This window comes from Amia ocellicauda, chromosome 21 (genome assembly GCF_036373705.1).
Source record: "Amia ocellicauda isolate fAmiCal2 chromosome 21, fAmiCal2.hap1, whole genome shotgun sequence".
Classification (NCBI taxonomy): domain Eukaryota; kingdom Metazoa; phylum Chordata; class Actinopteri; order Amiiformes; family Amiidae; genus Amia; species Amia ocellicauda.
Genome location: NC_089870.1, coordinates 21,952,979 through 21,974,257, shown reverse-complemented (window position 1 = coordinate 21,974,257; position 21,279 = coordinate 21,952,979). Strand labels below are relative to the sequence as shown.

Sequence of the window (21,279 nt, the reverse complement as noted above, 5' to 3'; positions counted from 1 at the left end):
AGTCTAAATCATTATAACCGAGACATTAATATTTCACTACTTGAGTAGTAGTTGCATTTACTGAGATTATATCGGTTATTTGACTTTCACAATGATATGAACGTGTGAACACAGAGTAATGAATCAACCCACACTCACGGAACACTTGATCGTTTTATTTGGTCTTACACTAGCCTCTTCTTTAAATTCTGGGTTCGGTATGGTCTGTAACTCTGGAAATTCATTTGATTGAGTAGTAGGTTACTGAGATTATATTGATTAATTGATTTATGAATTATTCTGCATTTCCATTTATGTTAATTTCATCTATATTCAGGATAGCTGGGGCATTGTATGTTATACAGCATCTTGGTGAGAAGAACACTTTAGAAAATCCCTAAAACAGTCAAGGTCTATACACTTCTCATTATTAGACATTTCTAAGTAGCTCTGTGAAGAGAAATACTAATATAGTAGATGATTTAAGAGAAAAAAAGCCAGAAATCCTTAAAAAATACTTTATTTAGTTGTGGCAATCGGGCATTTAAAATGCATGACGCAAGAAGTTGACATGACATGGGACAGGAACACAAAAGCCATTTCATTCCCAGTGCTGGACTGGTTCACACTGGTTTCTGGGCGCCTTGTAACGACCCTCGCACGCGAGATCTGTAAGAGCAGCCGAGCTCAGCTTGAGAAGGTTAAATAGGAACACTTTTCTTTTTACACTGTACACGTTTTCAATGCAATATTAATGCCTGTGCTCCTCAACTGTCAGGATGGTTTTAAGACTTTAATAATTGTGTGTTAAACTTAAAACACGCAGATGTTTAAACATTGTTCTCCTGTACATGGAAGTGGACATCATTAAATCCCTTGTGGCAATGACTCTTCTGTACAATGCCACTCTATTCACAATATGAAACAATGTATATACATTTAAAAAACCATCCGTTAGATTAGAGAACATTTGACGAATTAAAACGAAACAACAAGTGATGAGCTTTGAATCTGCAAGCGGTTTGAGAATTTCAATGGGCTCTATCAGGGGGATCGGGACGATGGGGATCCTGAGGTCCGCTGTTCATGTGCTTTGTTTATGATGTAGTAGTCCAATACATTCTACGCAATAGATTCACATTTCCTTTCACTACAATATTCAAAAGCTGCACAGTGAAAACTTCAACAAACTAGAGAGTTTCCTGAATAAAACCTCAACGCTTCTGCACGTTTGAAAAATCAGCAGCCGCAACGAAGGCCATCCACACAAAGTGATTGACGGGTTTATTACAGGAGGACCGATGCGCTTCCCAGAAGTTCTCAAATCTCAAGTGTTTTTCAACACACACTCTTGACAAACATTGTCTCACTGTTGTAATAAAGCGAAATATTGACTTAATATCACTTCTGCATCGGGTTTTGTTTTGGAAATGGAATTGGCACATTTACAGGCTGCAGTGACTTGCGGTTTGCTTCTCTTTTTTTTTTTTTTAAAGAACTACAGTTTCTGGGGAATAATATCAAGCTCTTACTCTATATTGTCTGGCATAAGCCCCAAACACAAATAAGTCACACAACAGGAAGGTGGGGACCTAAAAGCAAGCTTTTAGGAAGATCCTTTATGTCGACACACAGGGAGACTGACACGTGGTCTCTGCAGCCCGTGCCTCACAGACACGGCCCAAAACGGAACTGAATTAAAAAACATTTCTCACTTCATTCAATATTGCAATAAGACATTTCCGAAATGCAGATTAGTACCTAAAATATGGTCTCCGAAGCTAAAATACCAATCCAATTACACACAATTAAAAAGAGTGGCACAGAGCAGCTGTGCCGTGTGAGAGACACACGTGTGCCTCGCCTGTCTGCTCAGATGTTGTCCTGGGGAGGGGGCAGCTGGTCCCCACTCTGCTCACTGCCTGGGGGAGAGGGCCTGGGAGGGGGGCCCTGGACACTGTCCGGCGGGGGTCTCCCTGGCTGGTATCCCATGTGGTGTGGAGGAGGAGGAGGGAACTGGTGAAACATCCCTGGGGGGGGCAGACCTCGCACTGATGGGAGAGAAAACAAAAGGGCTGAGTTGCCAAACAGACACGGGTATTTACCCCCCCCGTCTGAGTCCTCACTATAACGTGTCAGCGCACAATAAACACTCACTGCCCACAGGTGGAGCCCCTCGAGGGGGATAGAAGTCGGGGGGTCCGTACGGCCCCCTGCGAGGAAAGAGGTCTCTGTGCTCCGGAGGAGGGAAGGGCCCTCGCATGGGCGGCCCCGGGCCAGGGCCCATCCGCGGGTCGGCGTCCGGGGGCATGCGCAGGCCACCAGGGACGGACGGGAGGCTCTGAGGAAACGAAAGGAGTTACTGTAGAAAGAAGGAAGTCAAGAAACTTTCCCAAGAGGATTACATATTTCTAAATAGTCCCTTTCCCATTTTATTAACACATTGTGTGGAATGTTGAGCTTGGTCCAGTCGGAGGTCGCAGTGTGTTCTGCTCTCGGCATCGCGCCGCTCTTCACTCACATCTTTGCTGTCGCTGTCTGCTGCCCCGGAGCTGGCCGAACTGTTCCCAAGAAACGATGCTTCTGTCGAGGGAAAGATCAGTGAGAATCACACGCCCGCTCCTGCTACAATACTGGTCAAAAGTCCGTCAATTCGATGTCTTAACACGGTCAACTAAACTCGAACACAGCGCCTCATGATGAAGAATTACATTTAATTCTCGATGAAATAACGCTCACCAGGTGTGTCCGCTGGGTGGAGGCTGAAGCCGTGCGGCTCGGCAGGGCCGGGCAGCCTGGGGGGCAGGGGGCCCATGGGGAAGACCCCGGGAGGGGGCCTTCGGTACGGCATGCCAGGGTCAGTATACGGATACCCTGGAGGACGAGAAGAGCCCCGTTTCAGTTGGGCCTGAGAGGAGGAGTTGTGTCATCTGCAGTCTCGTTTCACTGCATCCTTTCTGTACAAATTGCACCACCGGAGTCGTGAGCTGCGTCGTGCTGTTGTTCCTGCTTAGATTGTGGTTTGATGCAGCGGACTCACAGTACGCACTGTGCTGGGGGTTAAAGTAGCATCTTGTGTCTCCCAAACTCGTGTCTTACTAGAAAATAAGGCAATCTATGCAGAAACAAGCGAAGAATCACACATGCAACAATACGCTTGTGAACTCGTGAGAAATTAGTAAAATGTACAAATGAAAGGAAAATGAAGATGTAATCTGAAGTTATAAACATCTGTTCAAAGTAGGGCACCCCTACGACTGGGCCAGAGGTCATGCCTTAGTTTGCACAGCGCCCATTCGCTCCTTTGTATCAAAGCTTCTGGAACAACTTCTTTTAAAAAGGGGAAACTACTGGAAGTGTTGACTGCAGGTCTGTACAATTAAATACCTTCAACACATGGATCTCATCAGGGCTGGGGAGAAGCACCTAACGCCAAAGAGCTCTCCCTTCACTCGGGGTGAAACTGAAATCAACAGCTTTGATATAAAGGGTGAATGAGTCTGAATCTGAAGACAGAGGAGGAGGAGGAGGATGGGGCTGGAGAAAAGAGGAAGTCTGGTCTTTGTTTAATACCGACACTGAGGTGGCATCCCCAAGGAGGACAGGCTGGCTCTCAAAGTGGCGCAAAACAACATTGTGAGAGAAGGGAGAGTTAAAGATCAAGGCCAAGGCAAGGCTAAGAGACGAGCAGCACAGAGGCATGGAGGAGAAGCCCTGGCAGCGCACGGAGCTGGAGCCGGCGCAAAAGCATTGAGGAAGAGCAGCGGCTTCGGCTAAGGTTCATGCAAGTTCTGTGTTGCGTCTCATTCAAGTTTAAAAATAAAACGGTGAATGACATGAGGGCAAAGGTAGCGAATGCAATTTCAAGTGTAATTACGAAGAAAGAAGTGGCAGAAATGAGACGTGTGTACAATAAAATACAAAATACAGTGATGCCATGAAACACCTGCACCCTCCAGGCAATAATATTTGCTCAGAACGTTCTGGAACTTCCAGAACACCACAATGTTCTCCCCCAATTCCGGCTTAAGAGTCGTGCAGCGGCGCGGTTCGCACACAGCTGTCCACGTCGCCCAAGTGTTCACAATCCTCTTGACAAACCAGAGCCTCCGAGCGCTCAGTGACCGGCGGTTTACTCGGCTCTTCTGAGTCAGAGGATACTGACGATTTCATCAAAATACTAAATTAAATCCTATTTGAAATGTTCGTCAATTAACCTTTTCATTTTAGTTAATGGAGATGAAAAACTACAATCTTCCAAAATGACAACGACGAAGACTAAACGTTTTTGCATTTTTGTTTGCGACAATGAGACGAGACGAAATCAGCAGTTTGACTAAAACTAAAACTGTTGAGGAAATCGATGATGAAAATATTCGTTAAGGAACATTTAACAGTCATCGAGCTTTAATAAGGTTATAATTTCTACTGGGATGAGTTGCAGACTGGCTTTAGCTTCAATCGTTATTATGATTATTTTTCAAGGATTTGCTTGGGTTCGTGTTTTATATTTACAATCAGCTTTAAACATGGTTGGAGTTGCGTTGCCTCAACTTTAAAGTCTTCAGATCGCTAATGTAGGAATCTTTCGGCTAGAATGAGAGAAGGGCGTGTTGTAACTAAAGTATTACCAGAAGAAAAAGCTTCCCAGAAAGCCAATGATATTTCTTTAGTGTTTTCCTGCAGCTTGACTACGAAAGCCAGGAAAAGGAAAAGCCACTTCGTATCATTACCACGAGGGTGCCGGTGTTCATGAGCATCACTGTACCTGGTGGGGGCACATGGACCCTCCAGTCTCTTTCCCATGTAGGAGACAGTGATCCGCTGTCGGAGTGAGGCCGCTGGGTATCCAAACTCCTGTCACAGTCCAGACCTTCACTGTGAACAGGCTGATCTGCCAGATTCGGCAGACCTCTTGACACTAACAAAATATAAAAGAAACAGCCCGGTGTTAATTCGGAAACTGCAAGGACAATACACAGAAGCACACCAGTCGGGAAAAAAGTGTGTGTGGCTACGAAAGTATCCAACGTGCTGGAACGATCAATTTGTATTTATTTTTTCTGTTCTATTATTTCATGAAATGCATTTTCAGTAAAGCTGCCACTGGGAAGCTCTTTTGCTCATCTTGCAGCGTTCATCCTCCAAACAGTACGTGTGAGGTCTATGGACAGTAGGCCCAGAGCTCTAGTCAGCAACAAGGCCACTGTCTCGGGCCGCCCTGCTACTGGGTTAAGGCAATGCAAGTGGCGGAATTAGACGTGTAATGCTAGTTGGAGTGACCGTATCTTTTAAGTTTATCTTCATTTTGCAAGCATGGCATCTTTCTCAATCGTTTCAGTTCTGTCATGAGTCACATAATTCAACTCTCCACTTCTTTTATGGCAGTTCAGTCTGTGACCTCTGCTTAAGGCTGAGAAATAAAGCAGCCACACTTTACGTTTTCTGTGTCTGTCTCTTCATTCTACAAGTTACATTTCCAAAATTAAGCCCAACCTAAAAGGTACAGCCACTTCAGGAACAACAGACTGTTAAACTTGTATGAAATGAACCTAATGGCGTGCTGCAGAATAAGCTGTATCTGGTTTTAAGCAACATGACAGAGCAAGACTTATTCTTAAGGCACATTAAGATACTTGTTGATATCAGTATCACGGAGGCAGCCTGAACAGCGCACACTCATACAGCACAAACAAAGCCCTCCCAGCAGACACTTCACCTTTACCGCCCGGCCCCGCAGCAAATTGGGGCGAGAGGCGCAGCGGCCCGTCCAGGAGGGTGGGCGGGGAGAGGAAGGCGCGGGTCTCCGAGGACGGGCGTCCCAGGGGAGAGGGTCCGAAGGGGGAGCGCTCGCCTGCAGTCAGAGTGGTCAGAAGGATTCAGGACAAAAGAAAGCAGACCATTGGGTGACACATTCGTCCAGGACGTTTTAAAAAGCAGCCGCGCAGTTGTGCATGTATTATTGTATAGCTGATGCTGTGCAAAATTTGAAACAGTGGAAGGTGGTAGGAGTATGCGTCACCTCTGAACAGGGACCGTCCAGGAACATCCAGAGCATACGGGTCTCTCTCCACCAGCTCGAGTTTAAACTGAGCGTCCGTCATCCTGCACGAGAACAACACTCTGAATAACTGTTCACACCGAGGGTTTACAAAACGGTCTTTATGGTCAATTCCTTCGTCTAATTCCACGCCTTGTATGGGATGTATGGATGTGTAAAATGTGTTCAGACTCCTGAGTGCCAGGATGCTTTGCTGTGGCTCTTACTTCTGTCTGAGGTGGGAGTTCTCTCTCTTGATGTCAGTCAGGTCTCGGTCTGCCGCCCTTGCTGCCAGCTACACACATACAAATAACACACAGACAGGAAGCAGGTCCTAAGCACTCTTGCCATCTATTAAAACAACTTACCAATGTGAAGAGGCTATTTCCTCATGGACAGAAACCACTAACAGCTTACATACCCAGTTATCGTGGGACTTCTTTTCATGGGCGGCGATCTAACGAACACAGAGAAAGCAGATTGTCAGTGACTGAGCGGGACTGCCCGGCTGTAAAAAGGAAACACAGCGTGGGTGAATCACCTACTCTCTATTCGCCCCTTTTAAAAGGTGGCCCTGATAAAGACACCCTATCTGGCCCCTGGGAGCCCATCTCTACCACAGACACATGCAAAGAAATAACTGATAACACCAATTCAGGAAAACATCTTGATATAATCGCCGTTTTCTCACACAGACAAAGGTGTCAGTCTCACTAAAGGCCGAGAGATCTGCCTGGCCTTCTCCGTTGGGTTTCTTGTCACCAGACTTGTCTGCCCCATAGATTTGCATGTTCTGTCGTTTTTACACACAGATAACGAACCTGATTATTGTAGGCCTGTTTAGTTCTCTCCAGTTCTTCTTCCAGTTCCTTAGATCTCTGTCTGCAACGAGATGTATATTCTGTAACGAATATTCCACGACTGTGCAGAAACCAGCGCAGGGACGCACTGCAGCACCACAGACCCCAACAAGCGTCCACACCAGATTAGTCCAGCTGTCGCGCTGTGCACATTCATCGCCATTCAGATCACCTCGGGAAAACGCACCCGCCGAGTGAAAGACATACGAGTCCGGCCGCAGATCTCTACCTGTAGCTGCTGAGCTCCTCTGCAGCCATGCAGATCTTCTCGTCCGCTCTCGTCAGCTTCTCCTCCTTCTGAAGGCGCTCCTTCCCCTCCACCGTCAGCTTCCTGCTCGCCAACAGAACCAGAGAATCTGCAGTTGGCGGGGAATGATCTTGCATCAAAAACAGAAACATGGGCGACTGAAGTCTCATTGAGCTACCTGTGCAACTTGAGTTCGTTTTCCTGGTACATCTCGGTCATGATCTGAAGTTTCTGCTGGAGTTTCTGCGTGTCGCCGAGGAACTGGACACTCTCGGACTCCAGCAAAACCTTTTCGGCGTGAAGATGTTCAATGCGATCTGTCCAAGAGAATGAAAACAAATTAGATTTTATTTTTATGGCACTGCAGGGCTGCGAGATTGCTGAAAACTGCCGCTGTGAATGACGGCTTTTGGATTTTGCGGTCGACTGCCTCTCTCTTAAAACCCGAGAGAAACCGTCAGCGACACGAGAACAGTAAAACACGGGTTCTGTCAATACAGCTGTGACGGTTTATTAACAGTTTATTAGTTTATTAACCACCTTTGAGATCTTCCTTTGCTTTCGCTTCATCAGCCAGTCTGGCAAAGACCCTGTTTTTCTCTTCCTCCATGGATTTTAAGTCTGCACTCATCTGAACGGGAAAAAACAGAAATCAGCTCAATACTGAAGCTTCCCTTTCATTACAGTTAAGATCCTGATGACATGAGGGTTGGACAGTTTGATTACTGTCATCAGCTACAGATTACAAGACGTGTACGTGATACAGACTCACATGAACAGAAATACAGAGAAATGTAAAGACCAACTGACACTTCATTTTTCTGTATTGTTTTGTTGAAGGAAACATACCTTTGCTGCATGAATAAGCTTTTGTATTTTTTCCCTCTGATGTGTATCTGTTTAATATGGGAAAAAAAAAAGGGAATATCAAAGAAGAGACGTTCTTGGTGAAAGCTTTATCCTGTCTCTCTTCCAAACACCCTGAGCAATGGAAATAATCTGTCCTGCAGTCTGGAGATTTCCACCCTCTTTAAAAAGGGTCTGGATGTCCCACATAAACAGTTATGTCTTCAGAAGAGGTTTTGACTAAAATCACACTGATCTTTGTCAGCTTTATTTATAAACACACAAATGCTTTCATTGCATCACAGTCCTCACTTGGTTTAAAAAGACTGAAGCTGAACTGTTTCAGTGGGTCGATTCAGGCCATACGATTTAAGGTTTCTATTTCAAAACAGCAAACAAGAACACAAGCTGATCTGTACCTAGACCATCTCCGTTCTCTGGGGCGCCTTTCCCGTTATTGTCCTTCCCATCAGCTTCCTCTTCCAGCTCGGAGTCCCAGTCCTTCATCTTCAGCAGGCGCTCTGTGAGAGTCTGACGGCAAACAGAGAGGTCAGGGACCATGTATGAACACACCAAAGCGCCCAGAGAACACCTGCAGTTTAACAGAGAGGCATCTCTGTGACAGAACAGGGGTCTCTGTTTCTCTCTCACTACAGGGTTAGTGTCATGAAAAAACCTTAATGTGCTTGTCCTTATTGGAGCAGTCCTCCTGCATGCTGCTCCGAGAGCTCTCACACATCCTCATCTGCTCAGCGAGGTCATTCAGCCGCTCGTCCCATCCTTCTGCTTCTCGTAGAAGCTGGGGAAACAACCAAGCACAGAAAAATCATGACCAGGTATTTCGATCTCGCAGCAGCTGGGCGATGACTCAAACACTTGACTTGTAACAGCGAGCCGTGGTCTGGTCACCTGACACGGGCGCCTGAAGGTTAGCATCACCCTCCCTGAAGACATGCAGCCATGGAGGCTTAACTCAGTGCAGAATACACTCGACAACCACTGCTTTCTAAGGCAGGTCACCACATTATTCACAAAACAAAGTAATATTGAAAATTAGTGTGTAATGAATTAGATCACTCCAAAAATACTGTTGAGATTAAATAACCAGATGATGTACATATGTCAGTTAATCCAAATCAAGTGCATAACAACAATTAGCAACAGGCACCACCCCCCCAGCTGTCCCGGAACAACAAGGACAGCAGGACTAGTGCTGGAACATGTCTATTAACAGCGTTGTGTGATCTGAGATAAGTGGGTCTTTCCTAGAGCAGCAACATGGCAACAGACCTATAAAGCTTTTTAATTTTATAAATTTCACCCGTGAGAAATAAAAACATGCAGTGACCCATACCTGGTCTTTACTCTCTTGAAGATGACAGTTTTCCTCTTTGGCCGCTTGCAGATTTTTCTTCAGCCTTTCGCTATTAATTTCGTAAACTTTTAATGTTGTGTGTGCCTAGTGAAAAAGGTATAAACATGTTTGGTTGTTTGTTTTTCACAAAATCTCACTATGATAAAGGTATAATATAATTTACCAAGGTAAACTTAACACAAAGAAAAACAATATACCAAGGTAAACAGCACATCAGGTTACCTGCTCCATCTGCGATTTCTGCTCTCTGGCTTCTTCTTCCATGTTCTTCAGCGATAACTGCATCTCTGCCAGCTGTCCACAACACACACATTCACTTATTTTCATTACATGGCAATACTTTCTGTCTCATCTAAATTAACCCAAAACAATTCCAGGATTTAGCGAATTAAATACATACGGGCCCATATCCATCACACCATTCTCTGTAATAACGAATACCAGAAAACGTATGATTAGTCTATAGACTTCTCTTCTGGGGGGGAAAAAACAGTTAATTCTTACCAGTTCATCTTGCTGTGATCGTGTTGCCTTCTGAGACTCAAAATCCTTTTCTAAGCGATCAAGCTCGTCTAGTAACTCAGTATTGGACTCTTCCAGTTTCTTACACATTTCCTTCAGTAGCAAAAAGAAGAAAGTGTCTCAATTCAAAACCTCATTTTCGGCTGACATCTGCCTTTTGCTGTAGAAAATGGTGGCACTAATACGATTTTTATAGGTCACAATGTAGGATTTCTGCAAAAGGCAGGTCAAAATCTTCAGAAATAAAAGTTTTAATCACACTAGAAAAGGGAGAATATTTTTTTTAGGTCAAGTGATTGAAGGCGTTCTTGGATATGCATTTCATTACCTGAAGGTTTTCCCTCTCTGAGGCTTGGTCTGAAAGGGCACCATTTTTCAAATCATCTTCCAGTTTGTCATACTGTAAAATAAAGATAAATCCATCAATATCTCCAGGCAGTACAAAAGTCACCCTCTGAAACACAATTACACAGTGGGTTTACAAATCAGATGAAAGGAGAGGAAGTGCGTTAGACCGTCTTACTTTCTGTTTGCATTCACTAAGCGTTTCAAGGACTTTGCATTTTTCTTCAAGTAATTCAGCTACTTTCTGCCCGAGTTTCTTTTCCTTTCCTGGAAAACAAATTCCGAAAGAAGAATAAAAAGATTGTCAGTAATTAACTCTACGTTTATAATGTGTAATGTCTACATTCTTGACTCCTGAATATTGTGATTGCTAGATCTATTTAGAGCATAGAAAATTATGTCTACTCACCCACATATAATCTGCTTTTTATCTATAAAGGGAAAACATGAGAATGTTTTTTTATGAAAAGGTAGCATTAAACAGGATTAAACTGTAAATTACGACCTGATTAAACTGGACCCGGTCTACTAACCGTCTAACAATACAACTGTACAGGCATTTTACTTAAATCATGTTAAGAAATATATAAACTAAATAAAATTGACAACATTGTCATCGCCACATGGAGCGGAAGCAGCCATGACAGTTCTCAATCAGGCCTGACTTAAAAACTGGATACTTAAGAAAAAGGAGTCAATGTATCCTCTGCTTTACAATGCCATGTGTGTGTGAAAATAATGATACATGACTGATAGAGGCCAGTATAGAGACTGTATCCTGTTGGGCACAACACTGTAACATTTTTTCTTGTCTCGCATTTCCAGACAGTCCATGACATCACTGAGAACATGTAAACACAATGACATCATTTCTACCGGACAGTAATGTTGTGTTAAGAGTCGGCACAATAACATCAGCCTATGCAAACCCTCTTGTTCCAGATTGTGAAATGAATCAATACTTGTTCTCTTAATAAAAGTAAACAATTATAAAGAAAATTAAACCACTTACTGAATGAAGGGATCTGCAGAAGAACATCAATATGGTTATTCCTCCCAAAACCGCCGTGATGATGACCGCTTCCCAGGGCAGGCCATAAATGTCTGGTCCAGGTCTCATATCCTCTGGCAGAGATGAGACAGCCTGAAGAGAAAGTATGCGTTACACCACAACAGACACACACAATGTGTATATGAACAGAAGAAAGTTTATGAGAGGAGGCCCTTCCACCCATTGTGCTCGGTCGGTGTCCAATATACATATATAACCTGCATGCCAAGACACAAAAACATGAATTATCGAACCTTACACACAAAACAACACAAATACAGCTTCACGTCATTTAAACATTATTTATTTAACCATTAAATCAACCAGACTTCAGTAGAGTCTGAGCCAGGAGAGGTGCACCAGTATTGGGCTTTATCCCTCATCACACTGGGATTTGACTCTTTTCCCAAGCCTGCCACTATAACAATCATTGCAAAACTATTGCGTTCACAGCCATTATTCTGAACAAGGAAATTAAGATATGTAATCCCTGCAGCCAACACAATCATCTCACATTGCTTGGCAAGTTTCATATTATTTGTTTGATATTACAAGCTAGGTTATATATATTAGTATGCATTCACCACGATGTGTTATCATTTACACAGTAGATTGCATTCAGAGTAAGTGAGAGACCATTAGGCCATCACTGGATAGCAAATGATCTATCAAATGAGTCCCTTTATTGACGACCAGCACAAAAGAGGCAGAATAACGGTAAGTAGCTGTTCCTTATGTGAAGTCAACTTCCTGAAGCTGCTGACAGCTGACAAGTGAAATATGGATGACAGGAGCTTTGACCAGTTCACTCACTTCACCTCTTTTTAATGCAGAACTACTGTGCTAAAAGATCATATAGCTAGATCTGCACAGGGTCCCACAACAGCACACATAACGCACCAAGTTAAAATCCTGCACAGCCGCAGTCACGGCAGAACCAGCGACACAGGTACCATTTTCTGTCGCCGGCTAACCACGTCGTTTTGAAAACACGCACAAACGCAAGAACAAACGCGGAAGGTTTTAATACACATCAGTGAAACAATCACGCAGCGGCAATGGACGCAGTAAGTGTGTCGGATGCTCACTTACACCCTTCACTTTCTCCACCGCTAACGTGTAGCACAATCTGGCTGCTCCTGCGATTCCAGTGCCATCAGTAGAAGTACCGGCTATGTCGATGCTTCCTTCCTCTGCCATGAGCCCCGATTGCGTTTGTCAATAAAACGCGCAGCTACACCACCGCGGAGCAGCCCATCTGCTGTCACTGCACGGTGGCTTCGCCTGGGCTCACAAAACAGGCGACGTCAAGAAGAACGTCTTACGTACGCAGACAAGGCAGGGGGACCCGGAAGCGTTATTATAATATCCACACGACAATAACGCTCTTTTTCTGGGCACTGCTCATAGACGAGATATGGACATGTGTAAATGGCATGTTTTATAACCATGCACGGATTGCATTACTGTGCTGAGTGTGTTTGTGAGGTACATGACTTGAGGGTCTCCCCTCCTTTGTTCGCGTTCAATTTGACGTGGTCTAGTCCTTACGTCACCAATTGTAAAGCGCCACACTGACGCTGCAGCCGCTCTTAAAGAGACAGTAACGCAGCAGGTGGCACGGCTCCAAAAGCTGGAATTACCGGTGTGACCGAGTACGAAACCTTAAAAATATCATCAATTATTGGTTTACCTTTTCATTCAATCAACAATACTGATTCCGGACTTATACATACATCACCGAAGATCTTAAAATAACTAAAACAATATATGAGCCATCTCTCTAGACTGTGTAGTTACTCCCACGCTCTTTCTCTGTCCTATGGGCTCGTAACTCCAGCTGGACAGATGACGTGCACTGGTTTACAACTGTTGACAAGTTTCTTTTTATATATATTTTAAATGCTGTTTATAAATCCGGTTCGTTTTGTATCTTGGAGAATAAATGAAAACAAGAGCCACCTGACATGCGCACAGCCGTCTCTCTCCACGTCTGCACTGCTGGCTCAAGCTCTGCGTTAGCGAAGTTAAAAACAGCTCGACTCACCTCACCGGGATCCTCGTAAGTGTCCATGTCAAACTGCGCAAACTCTTCACATTACGAAAATAAACGAAATGCGTACTGTCTACGAAAACAGTGACGAGAATGCATTAGTTTGGACATAATCCTGATTGAGTCGATCCCTCTCAGCACATCGGATTTCACAGGGGTGACACTGGAGACCAATGACAAGCAATAGGGCTTTAACCTCCAAATACAGCCAACCAAACGAAAAGCCTTAAAGCCACATCCCGGAGTGAAGGGACACCTACCTGCAACCCAACCCTGCAGCAGCAACAGGAATGAGATCAAACACCACCCAAATACCAGAAACACAGCCACACCACGCCAGTGAAACCAGTGAAACCAGTGAAACCAGTGAAAAGCTTTGCTTGAAAATAAAGCCCTATGCTGAACCCGCAGACAAACGTCCTTCACAAAGTATCCCACAATTAAAGTAGCCTATATATAACCTGAACATTATTGTCTCAAGAAACAAAATCTATAAGTAATTATGCAAAGTCTTGTTCTCTTGCAAGAGCTTTATTATCATTATTATTAGTCTGCATGTGAGAACATGTAGTCTTGTTCTCTTGGAAGATTATTATTAGTAGTATTACTATTTAGGGAAGCCCTGGAGTGCAACAAAATGTTTTCTGCAACACCACAACAAACACTTTACAAAAAATACATTTCCACCACAACACAACACAAATATGTCTACAATGGACAATGGTCAAAGCCCTAACCTAACTTCTACTACTTACATTATCCTATAATACCATAAAAACAATACATATCCAGTAATATGCCATGCAAAAAGTACAGTCTCATGCAGACAAAGTATCTTCAAATACTTTCAATTCTAGTTGAAAACGGTTTGTTTTAACCATCGCCTTGCTTGTGTTGCCAAGGCACTTCACACTACAACAAACAATGTTTGAAAGATTATGTGGCGATACCCAAACAGAAGAAGCAGAACATCATTATTGTGATGGCGATTTGAATAATTCAGACATATTTACTTTTTTGAAGATAGCTTTCATAGCAATAGCCTTCATTATCCAAGCACACAACCAACTTTGCAGCACATCTTTGTTTAAAGAGAGACAATGAATTCTAAGAGGGTGAAGTTGATTTGAGCACCAGAATGGATATTATTGTGCTGGTCTGGTAATTTTCAACAACAGTCCTGTCTTACCCTTTGCATGAATTGTGAAAAGGATGACCAGCTGGGTTTAGCACTCTCACAAGCTTCACTGATGGCCTGGGCTGCAAGGCTTAAAACCCTTCCAATTTCACTGTCACCTATTCGAAAAAAGAAAAAGTATAATTCAGACCATTTTGCAATATTTGTATAAATTTACCCTTGTTACCAACGCATCTCTAGAATCTCTACAATACTGCTTTGTGCACCTTGCATCTGTGAAGTTATTTTCTCAGTTGTGTTCTCGCTTGCAGAGGAGTCCCTTCCGTCCTGAGCAGTGGTCTGATAAATACTTGCTTCTGCTGCCTCAAGGGTCTGGCCTTCCCTACCTTTGCCAAGATCCCTTAAACTCTCAGACTTTACAGTCTTCTCAGAACCTCGACTCGCGGTGGATTGCAGAGTTCCTCTTCCTGCACCTTCATCAATGTGCTTTTCACGTGTGCAAGAGTCAGTGAAACAATGTGAAGGAGGTTTACCTGTATGTGCACAGATACAAAAATGTTAATAATTGTATAACTCAATACATTTTAAACTAAGTTTGCAGTCATTAAGATGTTAAACATAGAATTAATAATTATACAATCATGCAAACATGTTAGTTAAAAGAAGCAGCAGCAGCATGTATCTGCAGTAAAGCAGAACAGAAAACACTAAAAACTCAATATTGCATGAACATATTTACTTGCTCTTAACTTGACTGTGTTTGAGCTGTGTTCTGAACACCTCCCTAATTACAAAATATATAATCAAATCTACACAAATCCTAGTTCCACATTTAATGTTCTTCCAACAGCAATTATCAGTCATGCCATTTGAACAATAGTCTAATTCAAAGTACCTGGATTATCATTTACACTGACATCTGCTGCTTCTGTCGAGTATCTGCTCTTTAGAGTAGACAGAACACCTTCTAGACTCTGCAGTGCCGTGTTTTTGTTACGAAAGCCATCTTCCTTCACGTTTCCCTGAACATTTGATTCTTTGGAAGCAGAAAGGACTTTGTAATGATGTTCCAGGGCGCGCTCAAAATCAGAAAGTAAGGAGAGATCCTCTTTGTTGGTTTGGCCCTCAATATCACCATTAGTGTTATCAAGACAATATTCTATCCACAACAGTTTATGCTTCCCAAATACTTCAAGTAAATATTGTACATCTTCTGGGCTCATATACTGCTGTATCTTTTTTAGTTCCTTCAGAACCTTTGCAGGTTTGTCGGCCTGTTCTCTGGGGTGTGGCGCAGACTGAAGCTGGGGTGTAGTCTCATGAAGAAGTGAGTCTGAAGCTTGGACTGGAGAAGCAATAATTCCTTCTTCGTCTTCCTTTGAAACTGATGTTTCAGGGCCTTGATCCAGTGGCTTCATAATTAAACTGCTATTACCTTTCAAAGGATCATGAGAATCTGTATCATTGTTGACTTTGTCCATATGCTCTATATCAAAATCTGTTCCTAACTGTGTTATGTTGTTTTGGTCAGTGGCTAAGGCATGACTATCACCATTTTTTGTGTCCGATTCCCTTTGGGACTGCGAGCTCTGGCTCCCTTCTTCATCAGAATGAGCAGATAACGAATCTTTCAATTCAGTTACAGATTCCCCTTCAACAGTTACCCTGTTATCATCGGTCTGTTCATCGTGAATGTCTAAACTCTGATCTAATACATTTAATTCTCCAACCCCAGTATCCTCTTTGTTTGTGTCATAGAGAAGGTCTGGAGTTTCTGGAAGCAGCCCACCCCCATCTGTTCCTGTTGCACTGTTGTCTCCATCTGTCTGCTGTCCTTCAGATGTTTTACAACCACCCCCTTCGTTATCTGTAACAATACCAATTTTGTGCAGTCCATCATGATCTTCTTCACTTTTTGCTTTATCCAGAATGACTCCAGGAGGTTCTACAGTACGTGAGGTCAAGTCAAGTTTTCCATGGGCTGCTATAGCCCCAGGCTGTGAAGGAGGTTTGGGATCATCGTGTTCTGGGTTCTTGACTGACTGTTCCAAAGACGATGTGTCGTTGAAAACTTCCTCTTGATTGACCCTACCATCTTCAGTACTCTGAGATAAAGGTTTTTCCATGTGGATGGGAGTCAGAAAATCAAGTTCATTGATTGGAGGTTGGAGTGTTGCATCTCCTGAATGCTCCGTGGTCAGTACCTCTGGTTTCTGGATTTTCTCATCAGCTTGAGCTACAGGCACATGTGGAGTCTCTTCTCTCCCTCGTCTCTCATTCACTTCCAACTGTTCTGTGGTTATGGTCTGGTTCTCGGCGTCTTGGAAATGTGCATCTACATCTGACGTCGGTGCTACACGGTCTAAAAACTTTTCTGTTCGTTCATTAACAACACTGTCATCTGGCTTCAGGGCTTCATCATCAACACTTGCATCTTCTACTTTTAACCTTGGCTCCGAGAATGAATCCTGATTATATACTGTGCCGAAATATTCAATTTTAATCTCTGTACTGGAAGTCTTCTCTGGAAAAATATCTGGGTTTGTAGTTTCCTTAAATACTACAGTACTCTCTTTAATGGAAATTCCACCATCAGTTGTAGCAGAAACTGTAGACTCGTCTGTAACTGGAAGTAACGTTTCTGTGGCAAATACTGTCTCAGTGTCACTCTGTTTTGCTACTTGTAATGTATCCATGCTTTCCTGAAACAACTGTTCTGTTTGACCTGCATGTTCTGCTTTCAAAATGTCTGCATTTTCTTTTCCACCTCCTATGATGAGCTGCTCATTTTCAGGTTGCTGTATAATTTCCGAGTTTGTTTCAGACTTAGCTCCTTGGTTTATATGTTTTTCTTCTTTTGGTGCAGAACTAGAATCAGTTGCAGCTACACTCTGATTCATACTGTCCGCCACTAGCTGTTCTTCCTCAACGAAGACATTTGCTTCCCTGGGTTGATCCCTTTGATCAACACTCAGTACAGAGGAGTCATCTTCTCTATACTCGACTGCACTATCGTGAGGGTCTACAATTCTCTGTGACTCATGTGTTGTGGGATTTATATATTCCATGTTGGCATCTTCTTTTGAAAGTGTGTTAGTAGTGTTTGCCGGTAATATTTGTGCAGGCTCGTCCCTTAAAGGGTTTCTTTCAGGCGGACTAAATTCATGTTTATTTTCAGGTTGACTAAATTCATCTTTTTGATCACTAACATGTTCAAAAGCATTAGGGCTACCAAGGTCAAAAACATCTTCACCTTGTTCAACTTCACTTAAAAGTTTGTTATGTACCTCTGTACTAGGATTTGTTAATATACTTTCAGTTGCAGATGGCTGTTTTTGTTCTATATCATCTGCAATGGCTTTTTCGGTGTTTGTCTCTGCTACCACACCCTGAAGAACACTTACGCTCTCATTGTTATCTCGTGAACCCAAATTATCCCCTTTAAAATGATCACCAACTTCTGGTGGCAGTGCCTGATTTTCCGATTCTAAGCTATGGCCTGTAGAGGACTCACTGTTTCTGTCAATGTCTTTTTCAGTGTCTTCAGGTATTTCCACGTGACCTTCAGAGCTCGTCTTCAATTCTAGGTCGGAAGCCAAGGGCAAATCCACCGTTTCCAAGTTCTCTTCTAAATTTGAACCGATTAATTCACCATCCTGGACTTTTTGTGCGTCCGGTTGGATATCAGGTTGATCGTTTTCTTCCAGCTTGCTTGTCTGTTCTTCACTGCCATTCTGTACGTCGGGTATGTTTTTAGTCTCCGATATGTTTGACTCTTGTGATACCTCTTTAGATAGCACGTATTCTTCGTCAGCACTTGTTGGTTCCTTGTTGGCATCTGAACTTTGTTGCTGAAACCTTGACGTTAAAGTGCCGAACATATTTTTCATCCCGCCGAAGGAAAGTACAGATTGAGATTCTTGTTCTGTATCGTCCTTGACTTCTTCAGCCTCTTCTTGGCTGCCAGTTCCTAGAGACTCTTGGGATAAATGGATGTCATTTGCAGTGTCATCTTCAGCTCTGTGAAATCCTGCAATTTTATTGTAAACACTGCTGTACCAACCTGCATTTTCCCCTTTCTTATCCTCTTTGTCATGAGTGATGTCTACTTCAATATCTTTTTCTGTTCTCTCCAGATCCTCTCCACCTCGTGATACACTAAAATCTTGACTTGGAGATCCAACTTCTTTCTCTTCACTGGGGTATCTTTCTGCTTCTGTCAAATCACCATTTCCCTCTGCATTCTCATCACTACTCCTCTGACCAAACTTTAATACCTCAGGGACACCAAATTTAAGCCAAGAGCGAGACGGGGCTTCTGTAACTTTTTCTTCATTTGCGTTCAGTCCCTCTGCTGCGTCTCTGTCTGTACTCGTCACCAAACTCTGATCTCTGTCCTTTTCATCTTCTTCATCGGGCTGAATCTCTTCACTTCCTTTACTAAAACCGAATGCATTTGACAATCGTCCTCCAAGCCAGCCAGCTTCTTCTTGTAACATGTTGTCTGTCAAGGCCAGTTTCCTGCTCTTAAAGGAGTCTTGTCCCTCAGTCTCGTCTGTGGCACTGTCATCTTTCTGGCCTCCTAACCCCAGCCATCCAGTAACTCCAGATCCAAGCCAGTAAGACCCACCTTGTTCAGCAGCCTTTGGTTCCTCAATGTCAGGGGGGAGTTGTACTTCTGAGTCACTGTTTGTTCCTTCATTGTTTGTGAAATCATTCAGTGAATCTCTTTCAGAGCCACTTCTTTCTGGATACTCCAATTCCCCTGTAGGTGCTTTTTGTGCTTCTTCTTCTCTCTCCGAGAAAGTGATCTCACTCTCTATAAACCCACCGTTCCCATCAAGACAGAAGAAGTCCTGCTCCTGAAAGAACATGTCACAGATGTCAAAATCTTTGAGAGAAACAAAATCCAAATCCACAGATTTTTATTTGGGTTCAGTTAACGAGGTAAAACACCTTTCAATGTAAATACAATACCTTTGTAGAAATCTGAACTTCTTTTGGTGCATAAACTTCTTCTACTTCCACTGCATCTTTTGGAAAGTACCCAAAATGTTTGCCAATCTGAAACATGAATATTAAAAGGCTTAATGTATGTATTTTTTTAGTTGCAACAGCATAATATCACAAGTTAATTACAAAACATGTTATACTCCTTACATAAATCAGATGAGATTATAATCAGACCCTTAAATTTAGTGATTTACAAAACACTATTTTAATTAATTCTGAATAATTTAATTTGTAATTCATTTCCCTAAGAAAAAACTGCTGGGAACTATTTCAACAGGTGACAGTTAAATTATAATTTAAAAAGAAAAGTGATTAATGTGTTTATCTCCCAGGCACAAAGTAGTTATATTGATAGACCTGTAATGTCTATTTCATCATCAATAGCTTTTCTCTTTTGGAATTTAGTACATTTTATTATCTGATTTAAATACTCACACTTCCTGCCCACAAGTCGTCCCTTTTTCCTGAGAGTTTGTGGTAAACAAATATAGAGTCGCCCCTGTTAAAGCTCAAGAACCGACAGTCTCTGGCTTTGTGATCCCTTGTGGCCAGCACTCGGCTTAATAAACCTGAAATATCAAAACAACAGAGGGACAAAGGAAGCAAAATACAGGTCAGATCCTGAAAAAAGCATTAAACAGCCAGAATATTGCAAAAGGACTAGTCCACTGTACTGTACTGACTATTGTACTATTTAGATGCAGTTGTTATATTGTTATTCTGCAATATTTGTGTGGTAGTTGTCTGGTCTACTGAACAAGGCAAATGTCCAAAGGTTTAACAAACATGTTACACAGGCTGCTAAGATTCAGACAGTGCCACAGCCCCATCTCTGGGCCACACAGTACAGTGCAGAAGACGCAAGACATTAAAAGGTCAGGGGCCGGACTCTGGGGAGAGCAAGAGGAGATTACATCCAGCAATTACCCCCCACACGTCACTGGACCCACCTAGCATTGCAGCTTATCATTTTACAGCTACACCTCTGTTCTGTGTCTGTTTCTGTTTTAGCAATAGAGGAATAAAGGATATTTAGTTTGTCTAAAAACAGTGGGTAAGCATTCTTCATTAAAGACCACCACTAACAAACATGCATATTATTTGCTGGCTTAGTCAAGGTGTTGTTTCTGTGGTGCTTGTAGACAATGCAGTTTTCTTTGACATGTTTGTGTTGAGGAGATAATAAGGGCCTCGACCTTTGCCCTGTGTGTGTCTGATCGTGCAGCAACACGTCACATGTACCCGTGAACTCCAACAATCAAAACAAGTTTAACAATTTATAATAATGCATTGATTTTACAGTTCTTCTTATTTGCTTATTTGGAAACGTAGCTCTGAACCTGAACTATGATTCACGTATAACTGTAGTGAAACATCTGTTTACAACATAGTGTCCCCAAGTCACATTTGAACTAATAACGAGACGTTTCCCAGCAGATGCGGTACTCACTCTCACACTGCGGGTCGCCGCAGGTTTTGTAGTCCGAGAGGAGCCCCAGCCCCGGCTCTGTGCTCATGAAAATCACCACCGCTGACAGCAGGACCCGTCGAGGTGCTAAACGCAGCATATTGTCACAGAGACAAAAAGGGCATTTTAAAGGATAGTATAATAAGTATAGGATACGAATTAAAAACAAATCACAACAAATGTGAATTAAAAATAAACGAGCTCGCGTTTTAAGTCATGGCAGGACTTGCTCCGGTGCTGAATGCCCTGTATTATTGCTGTGGGCTCCAGGTCCACTGCACAGCGGTCAATTATTAACGGAGGAGATGATTTACCATCAGCTGTGATGGTAAATCAATAAGC

At 42.9% G+C, this 21,279-nt stretch overlaps 1 protein-coding gene across 8 annotated transcripts; it reads right to left on the bottom strand.

The window, feature by feature from the left end:
• Nucleotides 1–483: 483 nt before the first annotated feature.
• mia2 (MIA SH3 domain ER export factor 2) lies at nt 484–21,198 on the bottom strand. 8 transcript variants are annotated; one of them, XM_066694952.1, is made up of 29 exons: nt 20,920–21,197; nt 19,905–20,038; nt 19,434–19,520; nt 15,352–19,318; nt 14,723–14,989; nt 14,508–14,614; nt 11,227–11,358; nt 10,624–10,645; nt 10,393–10,481; nt 10,198–10,269; nt 9,852–9,962; nt 9,570–9,641; nt 9,327–9,431; nt 8,649–8,771; nt 8,392–8,503; nt 7,976–8,022; nt 7,667–7,757; nt 7,305–7,443; nt 7,109–7,210; nt 6,841–6,901; nt 6,441–6,476; nt 6,247–6,314; nt 6,002–6,084; nt 5,699–5,833; nt 4,748–4,900; nt 2,719–2,853; nt 2,501–2,562; nt 2,137–2,320; nt 484–2,030 (listed from the first exon to the last, which is right to left on the bottom strand). In XM_066694952.1, exons 1-29 carry the CDS (start codon nt 21,035–21,037, stop codon nt 1,852–1,854), a joined length of 6,993 nt encoding a protein of 2,330 aa, XP_066551049.1. In that variant the 5' UTR covers nt 21,038–21,197; the 3' UTR covers nt 484–1,851. The 8 variants fall into 8 exon arrangements, with proteins under 8 accessions (XP_066551049.1, XP_066551050.1, XP_066551052.1 ...); XM_066694953.1 differs by having other exon boundaries at nt 14,843–14,989; XM_066694955.1 differs by having other exon boundaries at nt 17,971–19,318; nt 20,920–21,193.
• Nucleotides 21,199–21,279: the final 81 nt, after the last annotated feature.

Coding starts and splice junctions, on each gene's coding strand:
- mia2 (XM_066694952.1), bottom strand. CDS start 21,037: ATGCTGCGTTTAGCACCTCGACGGGTCCTGCTGTCAGCGGTGGTGATT. Junction 14,615..14,722: donor AATAACTTCACAGATGCAAG/GTGCACAAAGCA, acceptor TTTTTCGAATAG/GTGACAGTGAAATTGGAAGG. Junction 10,270..10,392: donor TTAGTGAATGCAAACAGAAA/GTAAGACGGTCT, acceptor TTTATTTTACAG/TATGACAAACTGGAAGATGA.